The 13,009-nt window shown below is 39.8% G+C and overlaps 1 protein-coding gene across 1 annotated transcript in view; it reads right to left on the bottom strand.

Annotated features, from left to right (window-relative positions):
• MED4 (mediator complex subunit 4) overlaps positions 1-12,664 on the bottom strand; it is a 41,996-nt gene extending 29,332 nt beyond the window's left edge. The window contains exon 1 of the mRNA XM_036744597.1: positions 12,454-12,664. Coding sequence (XP_036600492.1) covers positions 12,454-12,584 — 131 coding nt within the window. The 5' untranslated portion in view covers positions 12,585-12,664. The remainder of the gene's footprint in view (positions 1-12,453) is intronic.
• Between the last annotated feature and the right edge of the window lie 345 nt (positions 12,665-13,009).

The raw sequence follows: 13,009 nt of genomic DNA, 5'->3' as shown, positions 1-13,009 counted from the left end.
AGGCCTATTTAGAAACACAGAGAGACAATCAGCATTTATGGGACATCAATTCTGAGCTGAACAGAGTAAGAGTTCAAAGAGAACTAAATGAAACTCTAATGTGCTACACCAGCGAAAATCATGCCAGGCAGAACAGTGACGTGAGTAATTTGATTGAAAATATCATATTACCAACACTCCGTCTTGCTCGTACTTTTTTACTAAGTGATGATAGCTGGTATTGCTCTGGGGGATTAACCAATGAAGAAATTGATAAGTTTTCTACCAAAAGCTACGAAAGCAGCATAAATGGAGAGATAAATAAGGCCTGCAGTATTTGTGTCAACACCTACACACAGGGAAACAAACTAAGACAACTGCCTTGCACACATGAGTTTCATGTCCATTGTATTGATCGCTGGCTGGCTGAAAATAATACTTGCCCCATTTGCCGCCAAGCTGTATTAGACTCACATACAGTCTAACCAGTGGATTAAACATGTAAATCTATTTAATTTTTGTGTCTTTTTTTAAAGTTTTATTTATGTAGATAGTTCCCAATTTATGGGCCATAAGGGAGGAGGGAAGGGAAATAAGCATTTATATAGCTTCTACTTCGTGCATGCAACATACTAAGTAAGTGCTTTACAAAATGTTATTTCATTTGATCCTGAAAACAACCCTGGGGCATAGCTACTATTATTATCATCATTTTACAGTTAAGGAAACGATGGCAGAGATAGGCTAAGTGCCTTGTCTAGGGTCACACAGCTATTAAGTTGTCTGAGGCTGAATCTGAACTCAGGTCTTCCTGACTGCGCCTAGGACACTATTCTCTATGCATTGCCTAACTGCCATGAAAACCTCTCCTATAAAAATTGACCACTGTCCTTGCTTTTAATTCACTTTGCTGATGCTTGAAGACCTTCTTTTATGCACACATAGGGACAGTTCAGGATGGGATCTGTGGTGAAGGGCAGTAGCAAGGGAAAAGAAAAGAGAATAAATCCTCTTCTTCACCACCCTCAAAAAAATAACATTTTTTTCAAGCTAATCCCAATACTGGCCTAGTTAGCATCATCTCCGGTTTCTGCAGTTCCTCCTTCTACTTTGTTATTCTTTTCACTGAAGAGTACCTACCCCAAACTCCAGTTCCCGTGAGGTAATATGAAATCTGAGGCATGCCTAAAGCTTCCTCAAATTCTCAAATATCAAGCAATATTTCCATTACAATTCTCTCATCTGCAATTTTGTTAGCCTTCATAGGCAATGCACGAAAAAAAAAAGCAGCACTAGGAGGCAGGTATATTTAATTTGATATTTTCCACCTGTTGTTACTAGTAATTAACCTTTAGAACTTGATTTAAAGACAGGAGCAAAGTGAGGAAGATAGGTCAGAAATAACATAAAGGGAGAAGCAGAAATGAATTAAGTGGCCCAATCCCTAATATGTGAGAGAATAAAGAAAGAAGGTGGTCAGGGCCTAGCTGGGGATGGTCGTTGTTTATACATACTGCCATTACTACTCCTTACCACTGGGCAACCATGTCTAATATTTCCCCTCCCTACCAACAATCAGAGGTAGTGAGTCAAGAATTCCTAAGTCAAGAACTGCCTGTACTGGTTTTTCTTAAAGAGGTATACCTATAGTACAAATTATATCAAAATAATGAACCTCAAGGAACTCAGAAACAAATGTCTTACACACAGTTACTCAAGTCCTATTTACTGATAAACTTTGTACATTATGTATAACTTGCCAACTATGCAATCTACAACCCCTTTAAGATATTTACAAGATCATTAGATGCAGTTTATTTTGAAATTTTTTCCCTGTTATATATTAACAAGAAATATTTAGTAAACATAAAATATTAAAATCAAGAAAATAACAAATCATATTCAGCACTATAAAGTATGCACAGAGTGCAATACCAAAAACTTTTAACTTTGTTGTTCAAAGTCCTTCCTAACCTAACCTCCTACCCCCTACCTTTCCAGTCTCCAGTGCAATTCCCAACAAGACACTCCATCTCCCAACTCAGGGCATTTCTATTGGCAGTCTCCCCATGGCAGGAATGCTTTCTCTCATATCCACCACCTGGCTTCCCTGGCTTCCTTCAAGTCCCAGCTAAAATCCTACCTTTCCATTTCCTCTGTTATTTCCTTTTTATCCTGCATTTAGCTTGCTGGTACATAGATGTTTATATGTTATCTCCCTTATGAGATTTTGAGCTCCTTGAGGGCAGGGACTGTCTTTCTTTGCATCCCCAGTGCTTAGTATGGTGCCCGATATAGCCACCATCTTGATGACCTTTTGGTAGTAACATGATCTGGTTGTTTTTTTTTCCAATTATTTGCCAAATTATTTCCCTTTATCAGATTTCTTGAAAATCAGTTGCTCAACACTCTCAAATGTGCATCACCTCCAGCACAGAAATTGGCCATGTGTCTGGCCTAGCCACTCTTCTTGATTTCAATCTCATCATCTTGAGAGCCATTTCTGCTTCCTCATACACACAGGCTAGTCAATGAGCAGAGCCAAGACTCAGAATCCACATTTTCTAACTTACTCTTCACAATATACTCAATCTTATTAACTAGACTTTTTCCACACTCCAAACTGGACTCTGAGCAAAGTGGTTCACATAGTTCATCTTATTTGATCGTAATAAAAACTTTGTGAGACAGTTTTTATCACGTGGACTAGCTTCTGACATCATTACTGAATTGAAACCGCTCTTTCCAAAGTTACCAGTGATCTTTCAGTTGATGATCCTAATGGCCTTCTATTAATTCTCGTCGTTTTCGACCTATCTGTTGATCGCCCTCTTCTCCTTAATTTGCTCTTTTTGCTAGGTTTTTGTGACACTGCTTTCTCCTAGTTTTCCTCCCTACCTGTCCAAAGGCTCCTTCTCTGTCTCTTGCTGTTATCTTCATCCAGCAAACTAACTGTGTCATGGTTAGAAAACACATAACTACATTAATCATGCCCAGTAGGTATCCCCTAAGGCTCTGTTCTGGGCTCTCTTCTCTACTCCCAGTATACTATTTCTTTTGGTAATCTCATCAGCTCTCATAGATACAATTATCATCTCTATTCAGATATCCGATTTTCAGATCTATTTATCCAGCCCTAATCTCCAGTCTCACATTCCCAGCTGCCTATTGGACATCTAGAAATGAATGTCCCCAAAGATATCTTAAATTCAACATGTCCAAAAGTGAACTATTTTTCCCCCAAATCCTCCCCTCTTCCTAACTTTCCTATTACTATAGAGGGGGCATCTTCCTCCTGTTCACCCAGGCTTACAACTTGGGTGTCATCCTTAACTTCTCACTCTTACCCTGACATCCAATCAGTCATCAAGTCCTGTTGTTTCAATTTTTGAAACCTCTCTCCTTCCTAACCTCTACTCTCCTACAACACTGCCAGCACTCTGGTCCAGGCCCTCATCACTCCTCCCCTGGACTACTGTAATAGCCCGACAGTTGTTCTCTCAGTCTCAAGGATCTTCCTACTGTAGTACGTCCTCCAATGTGTTGTCAAATTGATCTTCTCCAGTATCTAGGAGAAAATATGTATCTCTAAATGCTTACATCAATAAAACAAAGAAAGAACAAACCAATGAATTGGGTATGCAATGAAAAAAACAAGAAAAAAGAACAAACTAAAAATCCTCAATTAAACAACAAATTGGAAATCCTGAAAAATCAAAGGAAAGTAAGAAAACAAAGTAAAAAAACCACCAAACTAAAATATTACCTAGCAGCTAGTTTTATGGGAAAAAAATACAATAAAATGGATAAAACACTGGTTAATTTGATTTAAAAAAAGAAAACCAAATTGCTAGTATCAAAAATGAAAAAGATAAATTTACCACCAATGAAGAAATCTGTCAGAAGATCAACTGTCCAGATCAACAGAAGAGGAAAAAGAATACTTAAATAACACTATCTTAGAAAAAGAAATTGAACAAGTTATCAATGAACTCCCAGGGAAAAAATCTCCAGGACTAGATAGATTCGCAAGTGAATTCTGCCAGATACTTTTTAAATTCCAATACTATATAAACTATTTGGAAAAATAAACAAAAAAAAAAGTTCTACCAAATTCCTTTTACAACATATATATGGTGCTGATACCTAAGCCAGGAAAAGCAAAAACAAAGAAAGGAAATGATAGACCAGTTTCCCTAATGAACATGATGAAATAATTCTAAATAAAATACCAGCAAGGAGATTATAACAACATATCACAAAAATCATATACTATGACCAGATGGGATTTATACTAGGATTGCAGGGCTGGTTGAATATAATTGACCATATCAATATAATTGACCTTATCAATTAAAAAAACCCATAAATTATGTAATTATTTCAATAGATGAAGTAAGAGCTTTTGATAAAATCTAACACACATTAGGAAGCTAGGTGACATAGTGAGTTGAGCACCGGCCCTGGAGTCAGGAGGACCTGAGTTCAAATCTGGCCTCAGACACTTGACATACCAGCTGTATGACCTTGGGCAAGTCACTTAACCCCAATTGCCCTCCTTACCCCCCTGTAAAAAAAAAATAAGTAATATTTATCTAAAACCATTAGCAAGTATTTGTAGTAGAGGTAAGCTAGAAGCCTTCCCAATAAGATCAGGGGTGAAGCAAGGATGTCCATTATCAATATTATTATTCAATATTGTACTAGAAATGCTAGCTATAGCATTAAGAGAAGAACAAGAAATTGAAGGTGTGAGAACAATGAAGAGACAAAACTAATACTCTTTGCAGACAATATGATGGTAGAGTTGGAGACTCCTACAGGATCAACTAAAAAACTTCCTGAAATAATTAACAACTGCAACAAAGTTGCAGGATATAAAATAAACCCATATAAATCATCAGCATTTCTATATATTACCAACAAAGTCCAGCAGCAAAAGAAGGAAAGAGAAATTCCATTTAAAATAACTGTACTTGGGAGTCTACTGACAAGACAAACCCAGGAGCTATATGAATAAATTATAAAACATTTTTCATACTAATAAAATCATATCTGCATAACTGGAAAAATATTAATTGCTCATAGGTAGACTGAGCAAATATAATAAAAATGACAATTCTAAGTTAATTTACTTATTCAATGCCATACCAATAAAACTACCAAAAAATATTTTATAGAGGTAGGGGAAAAAAATTCATCTGGAAGAACAAAAGATCAAGAATATCAAGGGAATTAATGAAAAAAAAAATGTGAAGGAAGGTGGCCTAGCTGTATCAGATCTCAAACTGTATAATAAAGTAGTAATCATCAAAATAAACTGGCCTAAGAAATAAAGTAGTGGATCAAGGGAATAGATTAGGTACACAATACAAAGTAGGTAATGAATGACTATAGTAATCTAGTGTTTGATAAACTCAAATCCCTAGCTTTGGGGATTTGACAAAAACTGCTGGGAAAACTGGGAAAGTAATTTGGCAGAAACTAGGTATAGACCAACATCTCACACCATATATCAAGATAAGATCAAAATGGGTACATGATTTCTACATAAAAAATAATACTATAAGCAAAAATACGGAATAGTTTACCCGTCAGATCTATGGATAAGGGAAAAATTTATGATCAAACAAGAGACAGCATTTTGGGATGTAAAATGGGTAATTTTGATTACATCAAACTAAAAAGGTTTTGCACAAACAAAACCAATACAACCAAAATTAGAAGGAAAGCAGAAAACTGGGAGGGGGAGCAGGGGGTGGAAATTTACAGTAATTTTCTCTGATAAAGACCTCATTTCTCACATATATAGAAAACCAAGTCAAATTTATAAGAATATGAGTCATTCCCCAACTGATAAATGTATTAAAGGCTATGAAAAGGCAGTTTTCAGGCAAAGAAATCGAAGGTATCCATAGTCATATGAAAAAATGCTCTAAATCACTATTAGAGAAATGCAAATTAAAACAACTCCGAGGCTTCATCTCATATCTACCACATTGGATGTGACAGAAAAGGAAAATGACAAATGTTGGAGGGGATGTGGGAGAATTGGGACACTAATGTACTGTTGATAGAGTTTGTGAACTGATTTAACTTTGTATATCTTTGGACCCAGCAATAGCACTACTAGGTTTGTACCCCAAAGAGATCAAAGGAAAAGGAAAAAGACCAATATGTATAAACATATTTATACTAGCTCTTTTTGTGTTGGCAAAGAATTGAAAACTGAGAGGATATCCATCACTTGGGAAATGGTTGAACAAGTTGTGGTATATGACTGTGGTGGAATTCTATAGTACTATAAGAAATGATGAGCAGAATGCTTTCAGAAAAACCTGGAAAGACCTACATGAACTGATGCAAAGGGAAGTGAGTAGAACCAGGAGAACACTGTATACAATAACAGCAATATCGTATGTTGATTTAGCTATTCTCACCAATACAATTCAGAAGGATTTATGATGAAAAATGCTATCCACCTCCAAAGAAAGAACTGATGAAAGAACTGATAGATTGTGAATGCAGATGAAAGCATCCTTTTTTTTTTACTTTTTTATTTTTCATGGTTTTTTTTTTGGGGGGGGGTTTCTTTTCACAACATGACAATACGGAAATATACCTTGCATGAATGCACATGTATAATCTATATCAAACTGCCATCTTAGAAAGAAGGGAGGAGTGGAAAGGAGGGAGAAAATTTGGAACTCAAAATTTTAAAAAACAAATATTAAAAATTGTTTTCACATGTAATTGGAAAAAAATATTCATACTGATCTTCTGACAGAGCATGTCTGATTATGTCATTTTCCCTCTCTTCCCCTTCAAGAAACTCTAACTGTGGTTCCCTATTGCCTCCAGATCAACATTAAACCTGTTTGGCTTTTAGAGCCCTTCATAACTTTGCCCCTTACTATCTTTTCAGTCTTCTTAAACATTACTCCTCTCCAAATAATCTGCAATCCAGTGATACTGGCCACCTTACTGCTCCTTGAACACAGCACTCCATCTCCTTACTCTGAGCTCTTCTTTTCTTTTCTTTCTTCTTTCCTTTTTGTAGAATAAAAATTAATTTGTTAGTCCAATTTCAGTTGACTACGGCTCCGAGGGGTCACTTGCTAGTCCATGCCCCACCCAAAGTAGAAATGTGGGTGACAGGACTAATCCTTCCCAGGTTCCAGCTCCCTTACCATCTACTCATATTTCTATTCTTATCCCTATCCCTTGGTGGAGGAGGGGGGCGGTTAGAGAGGAAATGGGTGGCAGGATTTGACCCCTTAGCTAATGCAAACGAGGCACTGGCAAATGTTCTCAGAAGAGTGACATATACCTCAGGGTAACTTGGGCTTTATAGTTTAATTTATGCAAAGGGAGAGCCTACAGTCCAACACCCAGGCCACTGGCTCTATAGTTAGAAAAGAAAGGTGTTAGGCAGTCATTGCTACCATTGGCCTCCCAGCAAGATCACCATCTCAAGACACTTTCAAAATGAGCTTGGGTAACTACCCAGGAATGCAGAAGCCATGAGGACCCCCTCCCTAAATGGGCGAGTGTTCACTTTTTATACGTACTGCTGGCTGCTGTTTTTCTAGAAAGCATGGAAATAAATATGTTCAAATAGAAGCCTTACAGAAGATGGTGGAGGAAACTCCACAAGCAGCACTAGGAGGGAGAAGAGAAGGAAGGCTAGAGTAGGAGGACCACTGAGATGAAATGAGAAAATACACAAAGTACTTTGTAAATCTCCAAACACCACATAAATGGTACCTGTTATTATTTAAATGTATTAACCCTTAGCTCCTTTTAAAGATCCTATGCTAAAATGAGAACTAATATGATCAGGAAGGTGCTTCTGGACCCCAGGAATAGGTCATTTCTTTGAATGGATACCTTTCATGAAAGAAGAACTCTAGGACTTGCTCCCACTTAGCTGGTCATAGGCCCTAGACTTGGAGAAGGGGGAAAAGCTTGGCCTCTGTGGGAGAATGAAGAAGAGAGAAGCAGCTATTTTGTGAATGAAGAAAGCTAGAAGGCCCAACTGGTTGGAGTTGGACTCTTGTTCTAAGCAGTGCTCCCCAGGCCAGAGTGGTTGGGCTCATGACTAGGCAGGAGAGCAATTACCCAGGAAGGAGGGTAAGGAAGTGTGAGGAGCTGAGAGAGTTTAAGGAGAGCGGGAAGGAAGGTCAACACTGCTTCCCACTCTATCTAGGCATGACCCATGGCCTGTCATTTCTCTTTGAGGGAAACTATGATCTGCAAACAGCCTAGCCATATATCTCAACTGCTCAGAAGGATCTGGGAATGGTAGTTACCACTGTTGGGTAAGAAGAGCTTCACAGGAGGTATTTCAAAGGTGGAATCTTGAGCAGGGAATAAATACCCTTGTTAAAGGTACAGAAGGAGGGTAGGCCAGGTGGGATGAAGGAGTCATTTATCTCATAGGGGCAGCTTCCAATATTTTTAATATAAGAAACTGGTAGATATAATCCATGAGCCATTTCCCTCTCCATAGTTATCAGCCCTTTCAAAGCGGCAGTGAAAGCTCTGTTGATCTTGCCTTTCAGGATGAGAGTCACATTCCCAGGCACGTTGAGGGGGATTAGTTCTACCACCAGGCTCATGATCACTGCTGGGTCTTTTCTGTCACTACAGTTGTCTCATGAAAAAACACCGAATTTGCTCAAATGGAATGAAGCCTGAATTCCTCTTGGGCAGGTGAAGGCCAAGGCAGTACTAGAGAAAGGGTAGCCAACAGTCCAAAGATCCAAATATTTTCACTACCTGTCCTACATGCCTAGAATGCTCTCCTTCCTTATCTCCACACCTCCTAGTTTCCCTAATTTCCTTCAAGTCTTGACTATAGTCCTACCTTGTAAAAAAGCCTTTCTTAGACCTCCTTAATTTTAGTGCCTTCCCTCGGGGACTACCCCCAATTTAGAATAGAATATATAGATATACATACACACACGTATATATCTTGCTTGTGTGTAGTTGTTTGCATGTTGTGTTCCTCACTAGGTTATTAACTCCTTGAGGGCAGGGACTGGTTTTGGCCTTTCTTTGCATTCCCAGCACTTACTACAGTGCCTAGCATACAGTAGATCCTTAATAAATATTTAACTGATTCTTCATGTACACCAAGGTGACATCATCTTTTTTGGCTGCTACATCACAATATTGACTAAAAGTGAACTTGCTGTTCACTAAAACCTCCATATTTTTTGTAGAATGACTATTGTCTAAACAAGCCTTCGCTCATCTTACACTTGGTAAGCTAATTTTTTTTTGGTATTATACTTTATACTTATCCTTAATGAATTTCATATTATTAGATTCATATTATTAGTGGTTCTTAACCTGGGTTCAGTGAACTTATTTTTTTTAATTAAGATTTTTTATTTTTAGTTTAGAACACTCAGTTCTGCATGATTCTGAGTTCCAGATTTTCTCCACCCCACCCCCTCCCCAAGACAGCATGGAATCCACTATATCTTCCACATATCCGATATAACCTTGCATTAAACTTATTTCCACAACAGTTAATTTGCAAAGAAGAACTATGACCAATGGAATGAATCATGAGAAAGAAGAAACAAATTTATTTTTAAAATATTTTGGTAGCTGTATTTTAATGTAATTGGTTTTCTTTGTAATGCTATGTATTTTATTTTATGAATTTAAAAATATGATTCTGAGAAGGGGTCCTTCCAGAGATCTCACCAGATTGCCTCAATCAATGGACACCCACTGCTTCCAATGTTTTTGCTACCAGAGATGGTTAAAGAAGCATGCCTAGTAACGGGATTGCTGGTCAAATGGAATGAACAATTTAAATCTTTCTCCCATAATTCCAAATTATTTTCCAACACTGGACCAATTCACAGTTCCACCAAACAGTGTCTAATATCCATCCTACCACTTTTTCAACATTAACTATTTCCAACTTTATCAGTTTGATAGGAGTGATATGAAACCTCAGTTGCCTTAATTTACATTTCTTTTAGTACTAGTGATTTGGAGCATCTTTCCATATGGTTACTGATAGTTTGCATTTCTTTCTGTGAAAATTTCATTTAAAAAAAAAATGCATGGGGACCAGCAATATGGACAAAGAGTTGTTTTCTACAAACTTCTCTAACGCCAAAACCTCAAATGAAAAAGGACTTAGGGAGCCACATTGGGTAATTACATGTAATCTATAGGACTGTATCCTTTCTCTCACAAAGTAAAAACCTTAGAAACAATATCGAAGGATTTTAACACTTAGAACTCTTATTCTATACCAGTGTCTATACCTTCAAATTAGCTTGTGACCCAGGGTCCAGCTCTATGGATTTCCCATAGCAGTGACTCTGCCCAAGTCCCCCATTCTCCACAAAAAGGGGCAGACTGATTCTGCTCAACCATCTGAAGAAATGAGGGGGGAGGGGAGTGGACAGAAGAAACGCATACAGGCTTAGAGTCACAGGAGAGAAAAGAGCTCCCCTCTGACAGAAAGGGGACTAGAAAACCATCTTCCCATAGGTCCTCTCCCCTCTAGTCAGATATATACTCAAGCCAGAGTTGGCCTGCTCCTCATAGGAAGGCTAGATAAAGCAGGTTAACCTACAGGTCCCTGAACCAAAGCAAGGGGGAGGAACTTAAGAGTCAGAATTCCCAATTGTGACTGATAAGGGACACAAGAAAAACTTAAAAACCAAAAGACCGAATGAAAACCTGAACAAAAGCCCAGGACACAATCAGATAAACTAACGAGAGGATCTAAAAACAGAAAAATGAGAAAAACTATTTGTATCCTTTCCCTACTGACCCAATGCAAAATTTTTTGGCTTTATAGGTTTGTCAATTTATTATATTATCTTGTAATTCAGAGTTTAAGCACAGATATGTTTGAGGCAAAGATTTTCCTCACTCTGTATTATCTTCTTTATTTTAATTACAGTTTTGTTTGTACAAAAGATTTTAAATTTTATATAACCAGAAATGTTTTATTTTATATTTTATGATTTCTGTGCATTGTTTGGTTAAGATTCCATTGTCTTAATACCTTGAAATTTGATTTCCAATTCCCCCACTTCACTGAAAACTGCATTCTCCAAGCTCATCAATGATCTAAATTATTAAATCCTAAAATGCCTTTTGCTCAGACATCCTCCTTGAATCCTCTGCAGCTTTTGACACTGATCACCACCCCCTTTTCCCCGGAGACTCTCCCCTCCTGGATTTTTGAGACATGGATCTCCTATCTGTCTGATCACGTCTCAGTTTCCGTGGTAAGCCCATCATCCATGTCTTAATCCTTGTACCCCAGGGCTTTGTCCTGGGCCCTCTTATGTTCTCTCCATAACAATCTTTCATCCTCAAACTCCGTCTCTCATCAATTCCAAGAGTTTAACTATCATCTCTGAGCAAATGACTCCTAAATCTACGCCTAGCTCTCATTTTCCTCCTGAGCTCTAATACAACTTCACCAACTGTCTGCTAGACTGTTCCACCTGCATGGCATATAGGCACCTTATACCTGATAAATTCAAAAGAGGACTCATTGCGTTCTCCCTTAAGGCTACCAGCCCTCTAAATTTTTTTTTTTATTTCCGTCAAGGATTCCATCATCCTTCCAATCACTTAAGTGCGCAATCTGGGAGAGATGGTTAACTCTTTACTCTCCCTGAACGTCCCCCCGCCTCCCCAACCGTCCAATCAGACACCAGTTCTCGTCAATTCCACCTCCAGTGACATCTTTCACATTGTTCTCCTCTCTATTCATAAAACCACCACCCTAGGTTCAGGCTTTCATCACCTGTAGGCTGGGCTGTTCTCATTAGGTTATTATTATTATTAATGATACCCGGGAGACAGGTGCTATTATTTATCCTCATTTTACAGAGGAGGAAACTGACGCAGAGAGAGTTTAAGTGACTTGTTTAAATGACACAGCCAATAAATGTGAGGATGGATTGGAACTCAGTTCTTCCTGACTCCAGGGCCAAAGCTGCAACCACACCTGTCCTTAAGTACGCACTCTTTTCCAAGGGGCGCCACCCCGTCCCCAGAACGAGTTTTACTTAAATAAATTGACAAGGAGGTCATTTTTATTCAATTACCAAACATGCGTCGGCAACTACGCAGCTGCCGGGAAATCTACAGCCCGGAAAAAACCTCAGACGTCATCGAGTCCCAGGCCCTCATTCTGCAGATAAGGAAACTGAGGCTCGGAGCGGGGCTCCCCCAGCCAGTCGGCGGCTCCACACAGACAGCTGCGTAGCCTCGCTTCCCCGGCCCGCCCTCGGCGAAGGCGGGTGGGCTGCCCCGGGATGATCCTCGCCCCATCCCCCCCCCCCCGGCCGTCCCGGGGGTAGGGAGCCCCAGACCACGCCGGGAGTCAGGCACCCTTGGGGCCGCCTCCCCGGCGGCTTCTACCTCCCAGCCCGCCCGGCCCTGCCCCGCAGCGGCCAGGCCCCGTGGCAGCCCTACCTCGACAGCACCTCCAGGTCCTCCAGCACAGACAGCAGCTTCTCCCGCGTGCTGTTGCCGGGCACGTTGGCGATGCTGACCGATCCGGGTCGCTCCTTCTCCTTCTCGGCAGCTGAGGACGCAGCCATCATCGAGGTCGGGAGAGCAGACAGCGCGCACCTTCCCAGAGCCTGCAGACAGACGAATGCGGCAACCGCAGCAGTGCGACAATATCTAGTGCGCAGTTAGAGAAGACGCGAGCTCACGCTGCTCCCACAGCGACCGCTAGCGGTGCGGAGGAGCGACTGCAGGCACCGGCGCCGGCGCCTACGCCTGTGCCATCTCCTGGGGAAGTGGTGACTTGCATTTTCTCCTGCAGAAGCCTGATCTCAAATCCAAAAAAGCAAAGACGTTTGAGGAAAACAGGGCCAGAAAAAAAAGCGCAAGTGCCTTGTTTTCCTGGTGCGTCACGAGATTTCTACTAATCAACTCAATCTTTTTTTTTAATGTGGGTCTATGACTTCATTGCTAAGGAAACCACTCCCAGTGTGGAAACTCCCCTCCACTGATGCAAATC

This window comes from Trichosurus vulpecula, chromosome 2 (assembly GCF_011100635.1).
Source record: "Trichosurus vulpecula isolate mTriVul1 chromosome 2, mTriVul1.pri, whole genome shotgun sequence".
Lineage (NCBI taxonomy): Eukaryota > Metazoa > Chordata > Mammalia > Diprotodontia > Phalangeridae > Trichosurus > Trichosurus vulpecula.
The sequence above is the reverse complement of the archived record's forward strand: the minus strand, read 5'-3'. Positions and strand labels throughout refer to the sequence as shown.